This window comes from Prenolepis imparis, unplaced genomic scaffold (assembly GCF_030444845.1).
Source record: "Prenolepis imparis isolate NDT839.2.m4 unplaced genomic scaffold, iyPreImpa1.0 SCAF_7, whole genome shotgun sequence".
Taxonomy (NCBI): Eukaryota; Metazoa; Arthropoda; class Insecta; order Hymenoptera; family Formicidae; genus Prenolepis; species Prenolepis imparis.
In genome coordinates this window covers 16566264-16582817 of record NW_028141165.1, presented here as the reverse complement: position 1 = coordinate 16582817, position 16554 = coordinate 16566264, and the positions used below count along the sequence as shown (strand labels likewise).

At 30.0% G+C, this 16554-nt stretch overlaps 3 protein-coding genes across 5 annotated transcripts; 2 read left to right on the top strand and 1 right to left on the bottom strand.

The window, feature by feature from the left end:
- Nucleotides 1-3956: 3956 nt before the first annotated feature.
- Nucleotides 3957-5487, bottom strand: LOC145938307 (uncharacterized). Of its 3 annotated transcripts, XM_083041803.1 has the most exons (5): nucleotides 5356-5487; nucleotides 5067-5272; nucleotides 4749-4935; nucleotides 4497-4666; nucleotides 3957-4253 (listed from the first exon to the last, which is right to left on the bottom strand). In XM_083041803.1, the coding sequence occupies exons 2-5, from the start codon at nucleotides 5179-5181 to the stop codon at nucleotides 4024-4026; spliced, it is 702 nt and encodes a 233-aa protein (XP_082897929.1). In that variant the 5' UTR covers nucleotides 5182-5272; nucleotides 5356-5487; the 3' UTR covers nucleotides 3957-4023. The 3 variants fall into 3 exon arrangements, with proteins under 3 accessions (XP_082897929.1, XP_082897930.1, XP_082897931.1); XM_083041804.1 differs by lacking the exon at nucleotides 5356-5487 and having other exon boundaries at nucleotides 5067-5318; XM_083041805.1 differs by lacking the exon at nucleotides 5356-5487 and having other exon boundaries at nucleotides 4749-4945; nucleotides 5067-5241.
- Nucleotides 5488-6577: 1090 nt separating this feature from the next.
- Nucleotides 6578-11775, top strand: LOC145938638 (uncharacterized). The gene is made up of 7 exons (XM_083042410.1): nucleotides 6578-7013; nucleotides 7206-7337; nucleotides 7793-8044; nucleotides 8281-8574; nucleotides 8974-9102; nucleotides 10442-10648; nucleotides 11384-11775. Exons 1-7 carry the CDS (start codon nucleotides 6881-6883, stop codon nucleotides 11773-11775), a joined length of 1539 nt encoding a protein of 512 aa, XP_082898536.1. The 5' UTR covers nucleotides 6578-6880.
- Nucleotides 11776-11801: 26 nt separating this feature from the next.
- Nucleotides 11802-15151, top strand: LOC145938558 (uncharacterized). Its single transcript, XM_083042275.1, has 3 exons — nucleotides 11802-13395; nucleotides 13717-13869; nucleotides 14850-15151. The coding sequence occupies exons 1-3, from the start codon at nucleotides 11967-11969 to the stop codon at nucleotides 15065-15067; spliced, it is 1800 nt and encodes a 599-aa protein (XP_082898401.1). The 5' UTR covers nucleotides 11802-11966; the 3' UTR covers nucleotides 15068-15151.
- The last annotated feature ends 1403 nt before the right edge of the window (nucleotides 15152-16554 follow it).

Genomic DNA, 16554 nt, shown 5'->3' with positions numbered 1-16554 from the left:
AGTCATGATTTAAATGTAATCTATGATCGGTAATTACAGAAAGAACCGAGGTATTACGTCGTATGTGATTACGATGTTCATTCATTCTCGTACGCAACTGTCTACCTGTCTGGCCAATATACGAAGCTTCGCAATTTTCACATTCGATTTTGTAAACAATCTTGCTAGTTGAAGCAATGGGTACCGGATCTTTGACTACTTTGATGAAACGATTCAGTTTATTTAGACTGCAATAGGAAAGTCTCACATCCAGATTTTTAATTAAACTTTTGAAACGTTCTGAGACAGAAGGAACGTATGGTATTGTGAAAAATTTTTTTCCCTCTTTTTGTACTTCGACTTCTTCATGTGAATTATGTTTGTTTTTTGAGTGGTTTGTGAATAAATATTTGAGTCGGTTATATATGGTCATAAAAATCAGATCTAAAGGATAGTTATTATTTAGCAAAACATTAATTATAGTTGTAAGATTTCTTTGATGGAAACTGGGATGAGAGAGTAAAAAGGCTCTGTCGACTAGACCTATGATAGTGCCTCTTTTTTGACATAGTGGGTGTTGCGAAATAAAATTAAGGTATTGTCCCGAAAAGGTGGGTTTATGATACCAGTCAAAAATCAATTTATTGTTGTTTAAAATTAGCGTGACATCCAAGAAATTTAGTTTTCCATTGTCTCCAATCTCAATCGTAAACTGGAGTCGTGAATGGAATGAATTAAAGACGTTCACGACATGTTCTAATAAAGCCGTGGGTGCAGTTAGTGCTATGTCATCGACATATCTTACATAGAAGGATGGAGTGAAATTTAATAATTTTAATGCTTTTTCTTCTAAGTCTTGGAGAACAATATCTGCTATTATGGGGGACAGTGGTGAGCCCATCGGTGTACCGAAAGTTTGTTGATAAATTTTTTCATTAAACATAAAAAACGTGGAGTCGAGAATGAAGCGGATAGCGTGCATGAATTCTGTATGCGGAACGGAGCAATTATTGGATAAAAAGTTCCACCTTCTTAATAATGCTAATCACAAATAATGCTGAATCAACCTGCATTAAAAAAATTACGATATCTCAAAATGAGATGCTGACGATTTTTTTAACTCTTATAACTTGCAATTTTTCGGGTACAAACGAAATCAAAGACGGTACAAACAGGTACAAACAATGCTTAAGGATGTATAGGAGACATTTAAAAATGGAACAAAATTCATCAAAATTATATAAATCGTTTCCGCTTTAATACTAAAGCTAATGTTAAAATTTGAATTTAATTTACTAACTTATTTAAAAGTTATTATAATTTAAATTTTTGCTAATTTTACATATAATCTTATAAAAAATCATTATTATGATCGATTAAATTACGTTAAAAATATGGAAAAAATGGTACCATGTATTTCAAAATTTTTTACATGTATAATTGCATTTTTAAGGGATAATGTTGCAAAATTTTAATAGCATTTACTAAATCATTTAGAACAAAATAATAATAATTTGTTGACATTCTGGCTTTTTCTCCGATTTCTGAGCATTTCGTTATGTCAACTCTGGAAACAACTAAAAACTAAACTTAAGGTGCCTTTTCATGCTGACACTAGACGCTGAATTTCAGCGTCAAAAGACGTCATATGACCAAAAATAAAAATACCAATTCGTCAATTTTGATCATATGATGACGTCTTTTGACGCTAAAATTCAGCGTCTAGCGTCAGCATGAAAAGGCACCTTTAGGCAATTAAACTATAGCGATTTCTTATAACATGTACAGATTTTCTATAAGATGAATAGTGTTGGTGCTTTTGTCTCCGATTGTATCTCCTACACATCCTTAATCGAATGTATATCTAAAAAATACATTTTCTTAGGGTGCCGTCCCATTAAGCACGGATCGGAATGACGGATCGGATTTCTTACTAGAGTTGAGCGATCCGTTCCCAGTTCCGTTCCGTAATAATTTTCTCTACCAGTCCCACTGAGCAAAAACGGAACGGAATGTCGCATCGGTCGCAAGTAAATGTGCTTGAATCGTCGATATTTCATTATTTTGATGCGATTAAAGCAATAACACACATAATTTATGCAATTATCTCGCCGATAATATTGTTATAAGTATTCTGAAATATTGAATTTAAGAGTGAAATATACTTTGTAACCAGGATTCCGTTCCGTTTTTGCTCAGTGGGACTGGTAGAGAAAATTATTACGGAACGGAACTGACATGCGTGATGAGATGAGAGAGAAAGTATGAAAAAAAACGTAAATAATACTTTCGGTTTTAACTTTAACGTGTGTGAAAATAACATCTTGAAACACATATAACGATGGATGAAAAAACAGTCTTACTAGTTATGTTAAAAATACTGCGAACGGCGAACAATTTGCCAACTTGGCATGCTGTATCGGTGTTCGAGAGAATGCGAAAGCTGTATTTAGGTTACATCGTTTTATTGCAAAAGCAGGAAAATACGAGAAAGAAACGGAAATTCTGGGTACAGCCAATGTTCACGCACCAAATGAGGCATTTACAAGGTGCAAGTGACAATTTAGTCGTTGAGATGCAAATAACCGATCGTGAAAAGTTCTTCAATTACTTCAGAATGACTCCGAAAATATTTGAAGAACTGCTAACGTTAGTTGGACCACGAATTCAGAAAAAAGAAGTTTGTCGAATCCCAATATCACCTCGTACAAGATTGCAGCTGACTTTGCGCTGGTTAGCATCCGGTGACAGTTTAGCATCTCATTCGTATGCATTTCGTATTGCATCCAATACAGCATCCAAAATTGTAAAGGAGACTTGTACTGCATTGTGGGAGGTTTTGAAGGATAAAGTTTTTCTGCAACCCACCGTTGAAAATTGGCAACAGGTTGCTGACAAATTTCAGGAAATCTGTCAATTTCCAAACTGCATTGGATCTATAGATGGGAAGCACATTATCGTTCAGGTACATATCTAATACAACCATTTTTTGTACATTTTTTAATAAATCTAACATTATTGTATTTTTGTTAATTGTAGGCACCACCGAATAGTGGCTCGTCCTACTACAATTACAAAAGCAACCACAGCATCAACCTACTTGCCGTGAGTGATGCGAATTGTTGCTTTAGCATCGTGGACATCGGAGCGGAAGGGAGGCGTAGCGATGCCGGTGTGTTTGCTAGTAGTGACCTTGCTCGTCTATTGCATACGAATTCACTTCAACTGCCTCCGGACAGGCATTTGGATAGTAGCGGATTCAAATTTCCATATGTCCTAATAGGGGACGAAGTATTTCCACTAACATCTTATATGATGCGACCATACCCTCAAAGTGGGAACTTAACTGTTACAAAAAAAATCTTTAATTATAGATTAAGTCGGGCGCGAAGAACTGTAGAATGTTCATTTGGGATACTAGCGGCAAGGTGGCGAATTTTTCGTCGGCCAATTATCGCTCACGTTTCAACGGCTAAAATAGCCGTTCAAGCTGCAACGGTTGTACATAATTTTTTAATGAAACGTGAACTTCAATTGGAGCCAACGGAAAGAACTTATTCTGTTTTAAGTGGCAATGAGCGAAATGTAACTTCGACTGGAATTGAAAATGTACGTAATTACAGTGCGCGAAGGAACGTTGAGGCTATACGAATTAGAAATTTCTTTGCTACGTATTTTGAAACTTCGAACCCACTTGATTGGCAGTGGAAAAAAGCTCTAAACAATGAGTATTAAATTTCTATTATGTATTATAAGACAATAAAGAAACCCTACTTTTTTTCTAAAAATTATTAATAAATATAAGAAGATTGTACACTTCAATGAACTTTACATACAAATGTATGTAATGTAACAACAAAATATTAATTTCTTTCAGACCCAAATATAAATATGAATTACATCAGGTGTTATTGAAATAGAAATAAATGTTTTTTATGTTATAGAAATAAATGTTTTATTTTATTATTATGTAATGTAAGTATAATAATTAATAATAATAATAAGTATTGATAAAATGAAGGTAATGATAATAATACAAAATATTTATCGTCTTTGAAGTTCCGCCTCCGCTAATTCTTCGTCTTCTGCCCTGTGAACGAGATTCAGCAACTCTACTTGTATTTGCCTTCTTCGGAGATAGCTCAATCTACGCAGGATATCTCCCATCTGCTCCAGGAAACTGTCCACTGCATCCTTCTTTGGCGCATTTTCGCCAAGTAACTGCTGTAATATGTTATTATGCAGTGCCTGCACATCGGGGTCAGACTGTCTTGCTGTAACACAAAATACATTTAAAGTAATGAATTTTCCTACATTTTTATACTAAAAAAAAATGGTATAAATATAAGAATATTCACAATAAAAAGATCAATTTCAGACTATTACAAAAGTGCGACAAATTTTTATGCAGAATCAGCACAATATAACAATTTATTAAGTGTTATGAAAAGTATGAAGATTATCAATTAATTATGAAAATCTATGTGTCGATTATCAATTATTCAAAATTGGCTCACCCTTTTTTTTGGGGGGTCTGCAATCGTCTGAACTTCCTGCTCCTTCAGGAATGTCTGGCGTGCTACAACTTCTTGGAGAAGACACATTACGTTCCTGTAATTCCGAATTGTTCAGGCTCAGTGCACTATCTTCATTATTACATATGTTCCGTGATAGAGAGTTCGTTGTACTACAATTGAACAATAATATGTAAGAAAAATGTACATTTTTCATATTCTAAAGCCTATATATAAACAAGTTTTGTTACGTACGGGGTTTCTTGTGCAGCCTCGTCTAGAAATTGCATTCTTGAATAGAAGCGGAATGTACTTTTCTGCGGATGCCCCGCTTCCGCACCCGATCCGCTGCGTACGTAACCTTTCATTTTTTTGCGAGCTTTTGAATAGCAGTCCCTCAGGTACGTCCATCGAGATTTCATCCACGTTATATCCTTAAAACCTGAAAATCCCTAGTTCAAATTACGAATTCAGCTCGTTTATATGAATACGAACGTACATTAGTCCACTTGCAAGTGCAGATTAATATACATTCAAGAATACATAAAACGAAGTAAAATGATCATATATTACCAAGATTATTAAAAACTTCATCCCACAGTTCTCCTCGTATACAGGGGCTTCGCCTTTGAACTGGCAACTTTTGATTCCATAGACCTGGTCTCTGCTCTATGGCATCAATTAGCATCTCGTGATGTCTGCCGAGTACGGAGTAGACTCATTGCTATTCTGTGATAGTGGTGCGTCTCTCAGCGTACTTTCTTCTACTTCCTTCACTCCTGTTTATATATAAATTAGTTGAATATGTTATTTAATATTTGCAGACAAATGTTGAAAAATATTTGCTTGCAAATAAAATTACTCATTGTAGCACGCCCCTTCTCGTCGACAACGATAACATGGATACATTCGTCGTAGTTTTTGAAGCAGTCATGGGCTACAATCTGCGCACAGGATCCGAACATTATCCACCCACAATAACCGCATTTTACAGCCTGCAAATATGAACACATATGTAACATGAACCGCAAAATATTTGGGACTCGATTCTTGAATTCATTCACAAGAGAAACGTATGCCCAAATTCGGCTTTTACAAAAAAGTTGCAAGTTGATTAGCTAAAAGGCATGCAATAGCCAATAAACTTGCAACTTTTCTGTAAGGGCCGAATTTGCGTATACGTTTCTCTTACAAATGAATTCAAGAATCGAGCCCCTGATATGTTGTCCGTATTGAAAAATCCATGTGCTGAAAACCATGCGATAAAAACCATATAAAAAATGATGTGGTGAAACCACATTGTAAACAAAATCGACATATGTGTTCAAATAAGTTCAATAATAATATAGAAAAAAGTATGGCTACACTATATAGTTTGTCGACGTGGTTTTCCACATACATTTTTTCAATAAAGGTGTAATTTCAGGTATTCTTTGATAAACAAACAAAACTATAATCATATAACCTATATTAATACGCAAACATAATTCTGTGATATGTTCTGAATAATAATAATTAATGAATATAATAACAATGTCTATTTAATATCTTATATATTCTTATTATTATTACCGGTCCTTTTTGATGATTGTTGGTACTCATCTCGATAGAATTTCAGCTTGTTGTTACATGCGAAATTCTTGTTGAGATGCACAGCACGCACACCATGTAGATTGTGACAATTCGGAATAAAACAAAACACACTCTGATGATGTTTTTCCAATACAACGGCGTTTTAATACTTGCGGCGGTCAGAAACACATGCCCGATCCGTCCGGAATTGAGGAAATATACGCGTTCCGATCGGAAGGAACAGCAGGAACAAGAATTTACTAGAATTCTCTAGCAGAATCCGATCCGTCATTCCGATCCGTGCTTAATGGGACGGCACCCTTAAAGTCGGATGCCAAGTTCACATAGGTTCTGAGATCGGTCTATGAAAACCGGACCTTAATAACAAATTAGTAACGGCACCGACGAGAGACAAGAGACAAGATATCTCATCGTAGGTGGTAACGGTCATTTAGTGTTTGTTGAAAATTATATGAAGGTAATCTAATAATTAGATAACGATTTTAATAAATTTTTGTGTCTGAAGTGGTAATTAATTTACAATTATTTTGAGTATTGTTATAAAACAAATAGAAAAAGCATTGCGTGTGTTTCTTAATACATAAATATAGTACACGCGGAAATATCTACATTCTTTTTTATTCTTTTTTTCATATGCACTTCTTTATCACATTAGTAAATGTTTTATAACAATGCTCAATACTCTCAATACCATTTATTACAATATAATAAAAATAGGTGCTTATAAAAAAGGAGGAAAAGGAATATATAGATATTGCCACGTGTATCGTACTATGTATTAAGAAACATACACAATGTTTGCTCTCGTGTTATTCAATGATGGGATCTATCATATTTGTAAATCAGAAAACGTTAAAAAAAATAAAAATGAATGTGTGGCAAAATATAAAAATGTCAAGTATACTTGTCGGATCATAGCACAACATAGTAAGTATATGTATAATGCATATATCATAAAAGAGGTTAGAAATAGCCAAATAAACTATTTGATTTGTCGTATCTCTCTCCCTCTCTCTCTCTCTCTCTCTCTCTCTCTCTCTCTCTCTCTCTCTCTCTCTCACTCTCTCAATCATTAATTTATTATTATTTGAAAATCTTTTATTCTATTGTTTATTACAGAAAATATTACTGTACTTAATGATATTAAGCATTCTTTAACTAACCTGTGTGTACCTAAAATTATATTACATCGTGTTACTTTGCCCAACGTGCACAAAAAACAAAACTTGCTGCAAATCCAGAATCAAGAAGGTAAGGTGGAATTTATTTGAATAAATAATTTGTTTAGTTTATTTTATATTACTACAAATTATTATTGTTAATCATCGTGGCTGCTTTTGCGATAGATTTAAAATACAGATTAAAATAATCCTGCACTGCAATTGATCAATTTAATCTGGATTTATTTTAATCCTGCGCTGCAGTTGATCATGATCATTCTCTCGCAAAAGCAGCCTTATATTTAAATAACTCAATATTTCTTATGCCATAGTTAGTCATAGTTATGTCATAATTAGTTTATGTTATATATATGTATATATGTTTAATATTTCTTAATTCAATTGAAATGCTAATATATTTAATTATTGTAATAATTTATGATACGAATAATGTGGTCATATTTTCTTACTTATTAGAACAAAATTTATAGTTTTGTGAGATATCTATCTTCATATTTATATTCATAACTATTTTTTCTTTCTTAGCATGTCTTGATAGTAATACTATGGAAGACAGTAGTGAAAATGTTTGCGATGAGGATCCATTTTATGAATCATCAAATAATTCATCAAATAACAATTTTGTTGAACCTGTGATAGATCAGGCAACAAATTCTGTTCCTAAACAAACTAACAATTCAACAAATACTTCTAATCGATTACATATATCAACGTCAATAAATGTACCACACAAAAATGTCCATAACGATACAGATAACGATGGAAATCTCAATGAAGGTTACAAAAGAAATTTAATTTCTATAACTGCATGCAAATTAGATTACTAATTATGTGTATTTAAATAAAATTTTTCATTCTTAATTTAATTGAAATAATGTATTTAATTAATACTTAATTACACGAATAAATGTCATGCTTTTTTTACTTATTAGCACAAAATCTATAATATTCTATAATGTTTGTCAAAATCTATAATGTTTGTCATATTTAGTGTGCATTTTTTCCTTTTGTAGGAATTTTTAATAGTAATACTATGGGAGACAAAATTGAAAAAAATGTTTACAATGAGGATCCATCTTACGTATCATCAAATAAATCATATAGTGAAAATTTTGTTGAACCTGTGATAGATCAGACAACAAGTTCTGTTGCTAAACAAACTAATAGCTCAGCAAATATTTCTAGTCTATTATCAATGTCATTGAATACATCAGACATAGTAACGTCATTAAATATATCTGACATATCAACGTCATTAAATATATCAGACATAGATATCCAGGATGAAGTTAGAAATCTCGATGAAGGTATGTAATAAATTACAAAATTATTTTTAAACTGCACTGAGTTATTCAGCCTGCTCTTAAAATGAAATAGATATCTATGGGTCTGTTTTCTATCGCTTAATTGACTGTACTATATAAAAAAAAACATCTAAAGATTATCGATGAATGTTAATGTCAGAACATCCGTACCATTTTGCATTGAACTTGATTGATTTAGATCTTTGTAAAAATAAACTCTGTTTTAGTTTCTCTACGTAATTTTTTATATAGTTTTTCTTTTGTAAAAAGTTATACTTAGCTGTAGTGGATCCTTTCGTTATATAATAATATGTTTATTTCTTTACTTATAGATTAACAGTATATTTATATCTTTACTTTTATCTTTTAGTATGAATTGTGAAATGATATATATAATTTTAGATAAACGTTCATGTAACTGGCATGGCAATGTATTGGAAGTATATGAAGATTGCGACTTATTTGAACCCACCATTGTAGAAGATAAAATGTCTAAACATTCTGAAATAAGTGCACCTGTTTCCACTACAGGTATGTTATTGTTTCAAAATAATTATAATTTTCTTGTAAATATACACAAATTATGTTTTAAAAATCTGCTCACTCACTCTATATTTAAAATATAATTATAATAGCTATTATTACTTGTATGTAAAATACATCTCTAAATATTTGGTAAATATAATTATCTCTTAACATTTCTTTTATTGTACACCTAAAAATTTTATACTTGATTTAAGTTTTAACATATATAACATCTATAATATATTTTGTTATACATTCCATGCACGATGCAGATGTGTACTGTATAAAATAATTATTTTAGATATTTTGCAAATTCTAAATTTCTCTTTAATCCTATGTTGTTTAAGTAAGCTATATATCTCAAAGAAAACCAATTTCAACAGAGGACGAAAAATCCATGATACATCTGATCATCAATCTATCAAAGTAATTTTCCATCGTTCTTGACTTCTTATTTATAGTAAATTGCAATAACACAATGTAAAAGCGGAAAATATACAAGATGCGATCTTGTATAATTTATTCTGTTATTTAAATTTGAATATAAAAAATAACTGATTTATATAATCTTTTTCAATATAATTTAAATTTTTATGTATTTGCTTACACAAGCCAACAAATTTTATTTTATTCGTACTATCTCGTACTGGATATAGTAAACCTGAAGGATATTTGCGCGCTGAAACCGAATTTATTAATTTCGTTAAAAGAGAAGTTTTTTTAATTTCATCAATGCCACACGCGAAAGTATTATTTATAATGTCCCGATTCAGCCGACTTTTTCGGACCGATATATTTTTCTCGTCTACATCACTCTAGGGGGGTAAAAGGAACGTAGGAATTCAGATCTCGAAAACCAAGAGATTGTTCCTAAATAATTCTTCGATATATTGCTAAGAAATTTCGTGCCTTGTGTACAGGTATAAGACAGCGAAAAATCAAAATTTTCGCGGTCTTCGCGCACTGACATTCGTGGTTGCTCTGTGTCGCCGATTACCATCTTTTAAATTTGTTATTTAACATAGCAGAGCGCTAAAAATTATTTGTTATTATTTATAATGTTATAAATTTCCTCAAAATCATTGTTTCAAACCTTCGATGAAATTTTAGTCAAAAGTATTACGTCTAATAGACAAATTTGAATTTGATTTCATCGTGCAAAAATCTTTTTAAGATATTCTGCTTATTTGAGATAGTCCAAAAAAAATTTAAATCGTCAACTTGTGTTATTAATTATTGATGTAAATAATATAATTTTTTTATATATTAATATCAATTTTTTAATATATTAAAATCAAATGTATAATTTTTATGATATTTAATGCCTATTCTTTACTCTTTTTAGCATACCTCAATAATAATAATATTGTACAAGACATTTCAAAAAATATTTATGATAAGGATCCACCTTATGTATCAAACACAGAAGAAAATTTTATTCAATCTGTAGATGAGACAACAAAGTATGTTACTAAAGAATATAACATGTCATCTACGTCATTAAACATATCAGATATAGGCATTCAGGATGACGTTGGAAATCTCAATGAAGGTTTAACCAATAAATAAAATAATAAATAAAAAGTAAATTAGAAAAGCAATTATACTGGCGTCTAGCATTTCGTTAACTAATATGGATCATACTGAGTAACCCATTTTAAAAGATATACACAAATATATCAGAAACTTATTTGCTTTATCTTAAAAAATATTTCGAGTGAAAGTTATTTGATGTTAAGGAACTCGTTTGATGATCATTATTTGACTTTAGATCAAAATCCAGAAGTTTAGTTCAAGGTCAACTTAAATTTTTTAAACGGACTTCACTATAATTTTTTTATATAAATTAAGTTTTTACAATATTAGGTATAAAAATTTATGAGAGTAGGATGACCAAAAAGTTAATAGTTTACGAGAACTTATAGTTTATGTAAAATTGTCATATTAAAGTACAACATATCTCAAATTATTCACTTTTGATCATATTATCCTTCAAATTTTATTCCAAATATTAGAAGGAATCGATATAAAATTATTTATAGTGATTTAAAAAATTAAGTTGATCTTGAAATAACATCTGGATTTTGATGTAAAATCAAATTAATATTACCATCAGATGACTCTCTCAACAACAAATAACTTTTACTTAAATTACTTTTTAAAATAACAAAGTTTCTGAAATATTTGTGTGAATCTTTTTTAACGAAACATTCTGTATAATTTTTTATATATTAACAAATCTATAATTTTTTTGTTATTTAACATGCATATTTTTCTCTTCTTTTAGCATGTCTTGATAATAATACTATGGAAGACAACATTGAAAATGTTAGCGATGAGGATCCATCTTACGTACCATCAAACACTTCGTCTAATGAAAGTTTCGTTCAACCTGTGATGAATCAGACAAGAAATTCTTTTGCTAAAGAAACTAACAGTTCGGCAAATACTTCTAGTGGATTAGACATATCAATGTCACTAAACGTATCTGGGAAATGTGCTCGGGATGACACTGAAATGTTTGTTACATCAGTTGGTGTAGGAAACAAGAAGCATTTCTGTATGTATTGCAATACGTTTCAGAGCAAAATAGCTCGTCATCTTGAGAGAGTACATGCAAATGAATTGGAAGTTCAAAAATTTAAACACATGCCAAAAGGGAACGAAGAAAGATCTTAGAAACGATACGTAGACGTGGAGATTTCTATTTTAATACCGATTGTGCACGAAATGATGGTGAATTATTAGTAGAAAGACGTTCAAAGAAAGAATACAACAGGATACCTTCTGAATACGTCGTATGTCCAAAATGTAAAGCTTTCATTCTAAAAGTTACAAGCAGACATCACTATCAAAGATGCATTAAAGAAATGATTAAAGTTAAAGATAGTAGATCAATATCAATTTTAGGAAGACAAATAATTGGACGTATACATAATGAGGCAAGCAATGCTCTAAGATTACGAGTTTTCCCACTTTTACGAGAAGATGATATAGTAAGAAATATCCGTTACGACGAACTAGTAATAGCATTTGGTAATCAACAGTGCGAAAAATATAAAACATCTGAACACAATGATGCATTGATTAGACAAAAATTAAGAAGGATGGGTCGCCTGCTTCAAGTAATAAAATGTAAAAATTCTGATATTACGGATTTTGCTTCCATTTACTTCCCCCGATACAGCAATACTTGCATTGAAGCAATTAATACGTTAGCCGGTTTATCTTTATGTGGAAAATTTTTCAAAACTCCTTCACTGGCTTCTGGACTTGGAGGTTTAATAAAAGAAGTGGGTAAATTTTTAATCAATCGATGTATTAGAAAAGAAGACGAGGAAAGGAAGTTACGTGCTGAAGACTTTTTGAAAGTATTTACCGAAGATTTTGCAACACGTATATCAAAAACAATATCAGAAACAATGAGTAGAAATCTAAGACGTAAAAAGATTACGTTACCCTGTAAAGCAGATATTATTAAGCTTCATAATTTTCTAAAACAAGAACGTGAAACAGCTTACAATTTTTTGAAAGAAAAGTTCTCCTATGATGCATGGCTTTCCCTTACTAAATCTACATTGACTTCAGTACAAGTGTTTAATCGTCGTAGAGCCGGAGAGATACAAAGGACGTTAATCGAGGATTATAAGGCGTATCAAGGTATTAATTATCAGACAAACGACATATATAAAGCACTTTCAGCACGTGCCAAAGAAATTGCTAAAAGATATGTGCGATTTACCCTCAGAGGTAAACTTGGACGAACGGTACCAGTCTTACTAACAGAAGAATTAAGAGACTGCATCGAAATGATTTTAAAGCATAGAAAGGCTGCAAAAGTTTCTTCGAAGAATCCATACCTATTTGGTCTTCCTTCGCTTAAAAAAGATAAACACCGATATCTTTTAACGTGTGATTTATTACGGCAATATGCAGTAGATAGTGGCGCAGAAAATCCAGAAACTATTCGTGCGACTGAATTACGGAAGCATATAGCAACAATTTGTGTTCATTATAATCTATCTGAAAATGAAGTTTCAACGCTTGCAAATTTTATGGGCCATGCCGATAAAATTCATTTATCTCACTATAGACAACCTGTTATTGAAAAAGAAATCTTAGAAATATCTCAATATCTGGAAGCCGCACAAGGAGCCGATATAAATGAAAGTGATAGTAATGATGATTCTGACTCTGAACTTTCAGATGTTGAAAATACAGCGAAGACTACAGAAACTCACGATGATACAATTAATGAAGAAATTGCATCTAGAAAAGTCATTCGAGATTTTCAACAAGGTACTTTATTCTTTCACAAATAAAATTTATTTTTTTAGATCACATTTTAGTCAAGTAGTGATTAAGGAATGAATTTTAAAACTTAAGGTCATATTGGTTTCTTGCTCTTGATATAAGAGCACATTCGTAATTTGATTTTATATTTAAGGCTGTCTTAAGTTTATTTTCAGATGATATGTAGCCAATAAAACAGCGTTTACAGCATCTAAAGATAAAATTAAAACAGTTTTACATATAACATCGTACAATAAATACCGATGATAGAATTTATAAATTCTGTTAACTTAAATATAATGTAAATTTCTGTTAATGTAAATGTAGATGAAGATGTTGATGAACCATCATCGAATGATATATTGTCAGATACTAGTCATTTAGATGATAATATGCAAAATGATCAAAACATGATAAATGTTAAGAAAACAGTGGTTGATCAGAAACGTCGTTTACAAAATTTTCAACAAAACAAAAAGAGTAAGTAAAATATTATTTTGCAATAATAATATACATATGTACAAAGGTTATGATTTTATATTTTATTTATAGGAGTCAATTGGTGTAAAGAAAATACATAGTAGTTTTTTTTTAAATATGTTATTTGTAACTAGAAGCTATATATTTTTTCTTGAAAACAACAGTGTTTTCTTTGCACCAATTAATTTCTCTTATTATTTTGTGCATAAAAGTATTGAGGAAAGAGTATCGGAAAATGAATATTTTACAAGATATTTCATAGTTGATGAAAAATTATGTCAATAAAGTACAATAAAGTACAAAATATCTTGTAAACTAATCACTTTATGGTCATCCCACTCATAACTTTTTATGCAAAATAGAAGAAATCGATTTATATAAAATTATAGTGATTTTATTTAAAAAAATAAAGAGGACCTTGAAATATAACCCTCAGGACTTCGATTCATGTAGTCAAATAAAGATCACCGTCAGATGATTTCAACATCAAATAACTCTTACTTGAAACATTTTTGTCTTAAACTTAGGAGTTCTGAAATGTTCCAGTGGATTGATTACACTGTCAAAAAATCCATTCTGTATATATATTTCTATTTATATTAAGGTGTATACCGAAAAGTTTTGAGTAAAAAGTATACATGTAGATTTGATCATTATGAACAAAAGTCATCTACCATTATTTAGCAAGCCACGAAAAATTTTAAGTTTTAACCATATATGTATAAAGAATGCTTTAAGAATTTTTTAATTAATAACTCTGAAATTTGCATAGTTTGCAAAACGAAATAAAAAACTTTTTGCTTTGGATGACCTAATTTACATGTATATTTTTAATTCAAAACTTTTCGTCATATACTCTGTAAATATAAAACTTGATATATTTTATAAAACGTCAATTAAATATTATATGTAAATCTAGAAAATTATATAAATTATGTATAATGTGTATATATATGTAATAAATATTTTAATATTTCCAGTATCTAGTCGCAGTCGATGGACACAAAATGAAAAACGTATCGTTACAGATGCTTTTGGTCATTATATAAATTCCACTGACAACAAATTACCCACATTCAATGAAATTGGAAAATTGATTAAAAAGCATTTTGATACATTGGGACATCGAAGCGTGCCTGTGATTAAAACATGGATACACAACCAAAAACGTATTAAAATGAAGCAAATGAAAATTTAAACATAATTATATACAGTTGTCATAGTTTTGACTTGTTATAGTTTATATAATGTTTATTATTTAATGATACGTATATCATTTAATACGTTTATTTTGTTTAGATAATATTTATTTAGTTTGATGCTACATATCGTTTATAATATAATGGAAAAAAAATAATTAGAAAACTTATTGAAAAGACTACTAGACTATTGCAAAAATATGAAGGCTGTTAGAAAAAGTACAACATATAGTGCAATAAAAATAGTATACATATATATACGTATACATACATATTATATAAATAAAAATAATTTTAAAAGAGTTTATTTTTTAATTTAATACAAGACTGATAGAAAAATAGCACTATATGAAGTGCAATAAAAGCTAATATACATATGTATGTGCAGTATATATATATACATATACATATGTACATTTATATATGTAAAGATAATCAGTTTAGAAGAAAGTTTATTTTTTATTTGCTGATGTAGATATAAAGTTAACATAAGTAGTACAAATGCAATATCACAATTGATATTATTGACAAAATGTTTCTTTTTATTTGATAAATATAACAATAAGTTTATAAGAAAGTATGTTTTTATAACTTATTGTTAGAATAATTAGAATTAGATTATAATCTAAAGAAATAAAATTAGAATAGAATAGTACCTATGTAATACTTATATGCAACTTATATTCATCACAAATGTACCTTTTTACAAGTACTGTTCTCTTCTAATTTTATTTTCAAAATAATTATACACGTAGTATATTTGACGATAGTATCGAACATAAAACAATTTGCTACATACATATAACAATGAATTTATATGAAAGTCTGTTTTCTATTACTTGCGAAATGTAACGAAATGAAATTAGAACAGAATAGTACAAATATAATACTTATGCAGCTTATATTCATCATAAATGTACCTTTTTACAAGTACTGTTCTCTTCTAATTTTATTTTTAAAATAATTATACACGTAGTATACTTGACGATAGTATCGAACATAAAACTATTTGCTACATACATATAACAATGAATTTATATGAAAGTCTATTTTCTATTACTTGCGAAATGTAACGAAATCAAATTATAACAGAATAGTACATATGTAATAGTTATATGCAACTTATTTTCATCATAAATGTACTTTTTAAAAGTACTGTTCTCTTCTAATTTTATTTTTAAAATATGCATGTAGAATATTTGACGATAGTATCAAACATAAAACAATTTGCTACATACATATAACAATGAATTTATATGAAAGTCTGTTTTCTATTACTTGCGAAATGTAACGAAATGAAATTATAACAGAATAGTACATATGTAATAGTCATATGCAACTTATTTACATCATAAATGTACTTTTTAAAAGTACTGTTCTCATCTAATTTTATTTTTAAAATATACACGTAGAAGATTTGACGGTAGTATCAAATATAAAACAATTTGCTACATACATATAACAATGAATTTATATGAAAGTCTGT

What these genes read in the sequence shown, in the direction of transcription:
- LOC145938307 (XM_083041803.1), bottom strand. Translation starts at nt 5,181, where the DNA reads ATGCTAATTGATGCCATAGAGCAGAGACCAGGTCTATGGAATCAAAAG. An exon ending in TGAAGTTTTTAATAATCTTG is followed by an intron (nt 4,936 to 5,066) that starts GTAATATATGAT and finishes AGGGATTTTCAG; the next exon opens with GTTTTAAGGATATAACGTGG. An exon ending in GAGGCTGCACAAGAAACCCC is followed by an intron (nt 4,667 to 4,748) that starts GTACGTAACAAA and finishes GTTCAATTGTAG; the next exon opens with TACAACGAACTCTCTATCAC.
- LOC145938638 (XM_083042410.1), top strand. Translation starts at nt 6,881, where the DNA reads ATGTTTGCTCTCGTGTTATTCAATGATGGGATCTATCATATTTGTAAA. An exon ending in GCAAATCCAGAATCAAGAAG is followed by an intron (nt 7,338 to 7,792) that starts GTAAGGTGGAAT and finishes TTTCTTTCTTAG; the next exon opens with CATGTCTTGATAGTAATACT. An exon ending in CGATGGAAATCTCAATGAAG is followed by an intron (nt 8,045 to 8,280) that starts GTTACAAAAGAA and finishes TTCCTTTTGTAG; the next exon opens with GAATTTTTAATAGTAATACT.
- LOC145938558 (XM_083042275.1), top strand. Translation starts at nt 11,967, where the DNA reads ATGATTAAAGTTAAAGATAGTAGATCAATATCAATTTTAGGAAGACAA. An exon ending in CATTCGAGATTTTCAACAAG is followed by an intron (nt 13,396 to 13,716) that starts GTACTTTATTCT and finishes ATGTAAATGTAG; the next exon opens with ATGAAGATGTTGATGAACCA. An exon ending in TTTTCAACAAAACAAAAAGA is followed by an intron (nt 13,870 to 14,849) that starts GTAAGTAAAATA and finishes TAATATTTCCAG; the next exon opens with TATCTAGTCGCAGTCGATGG.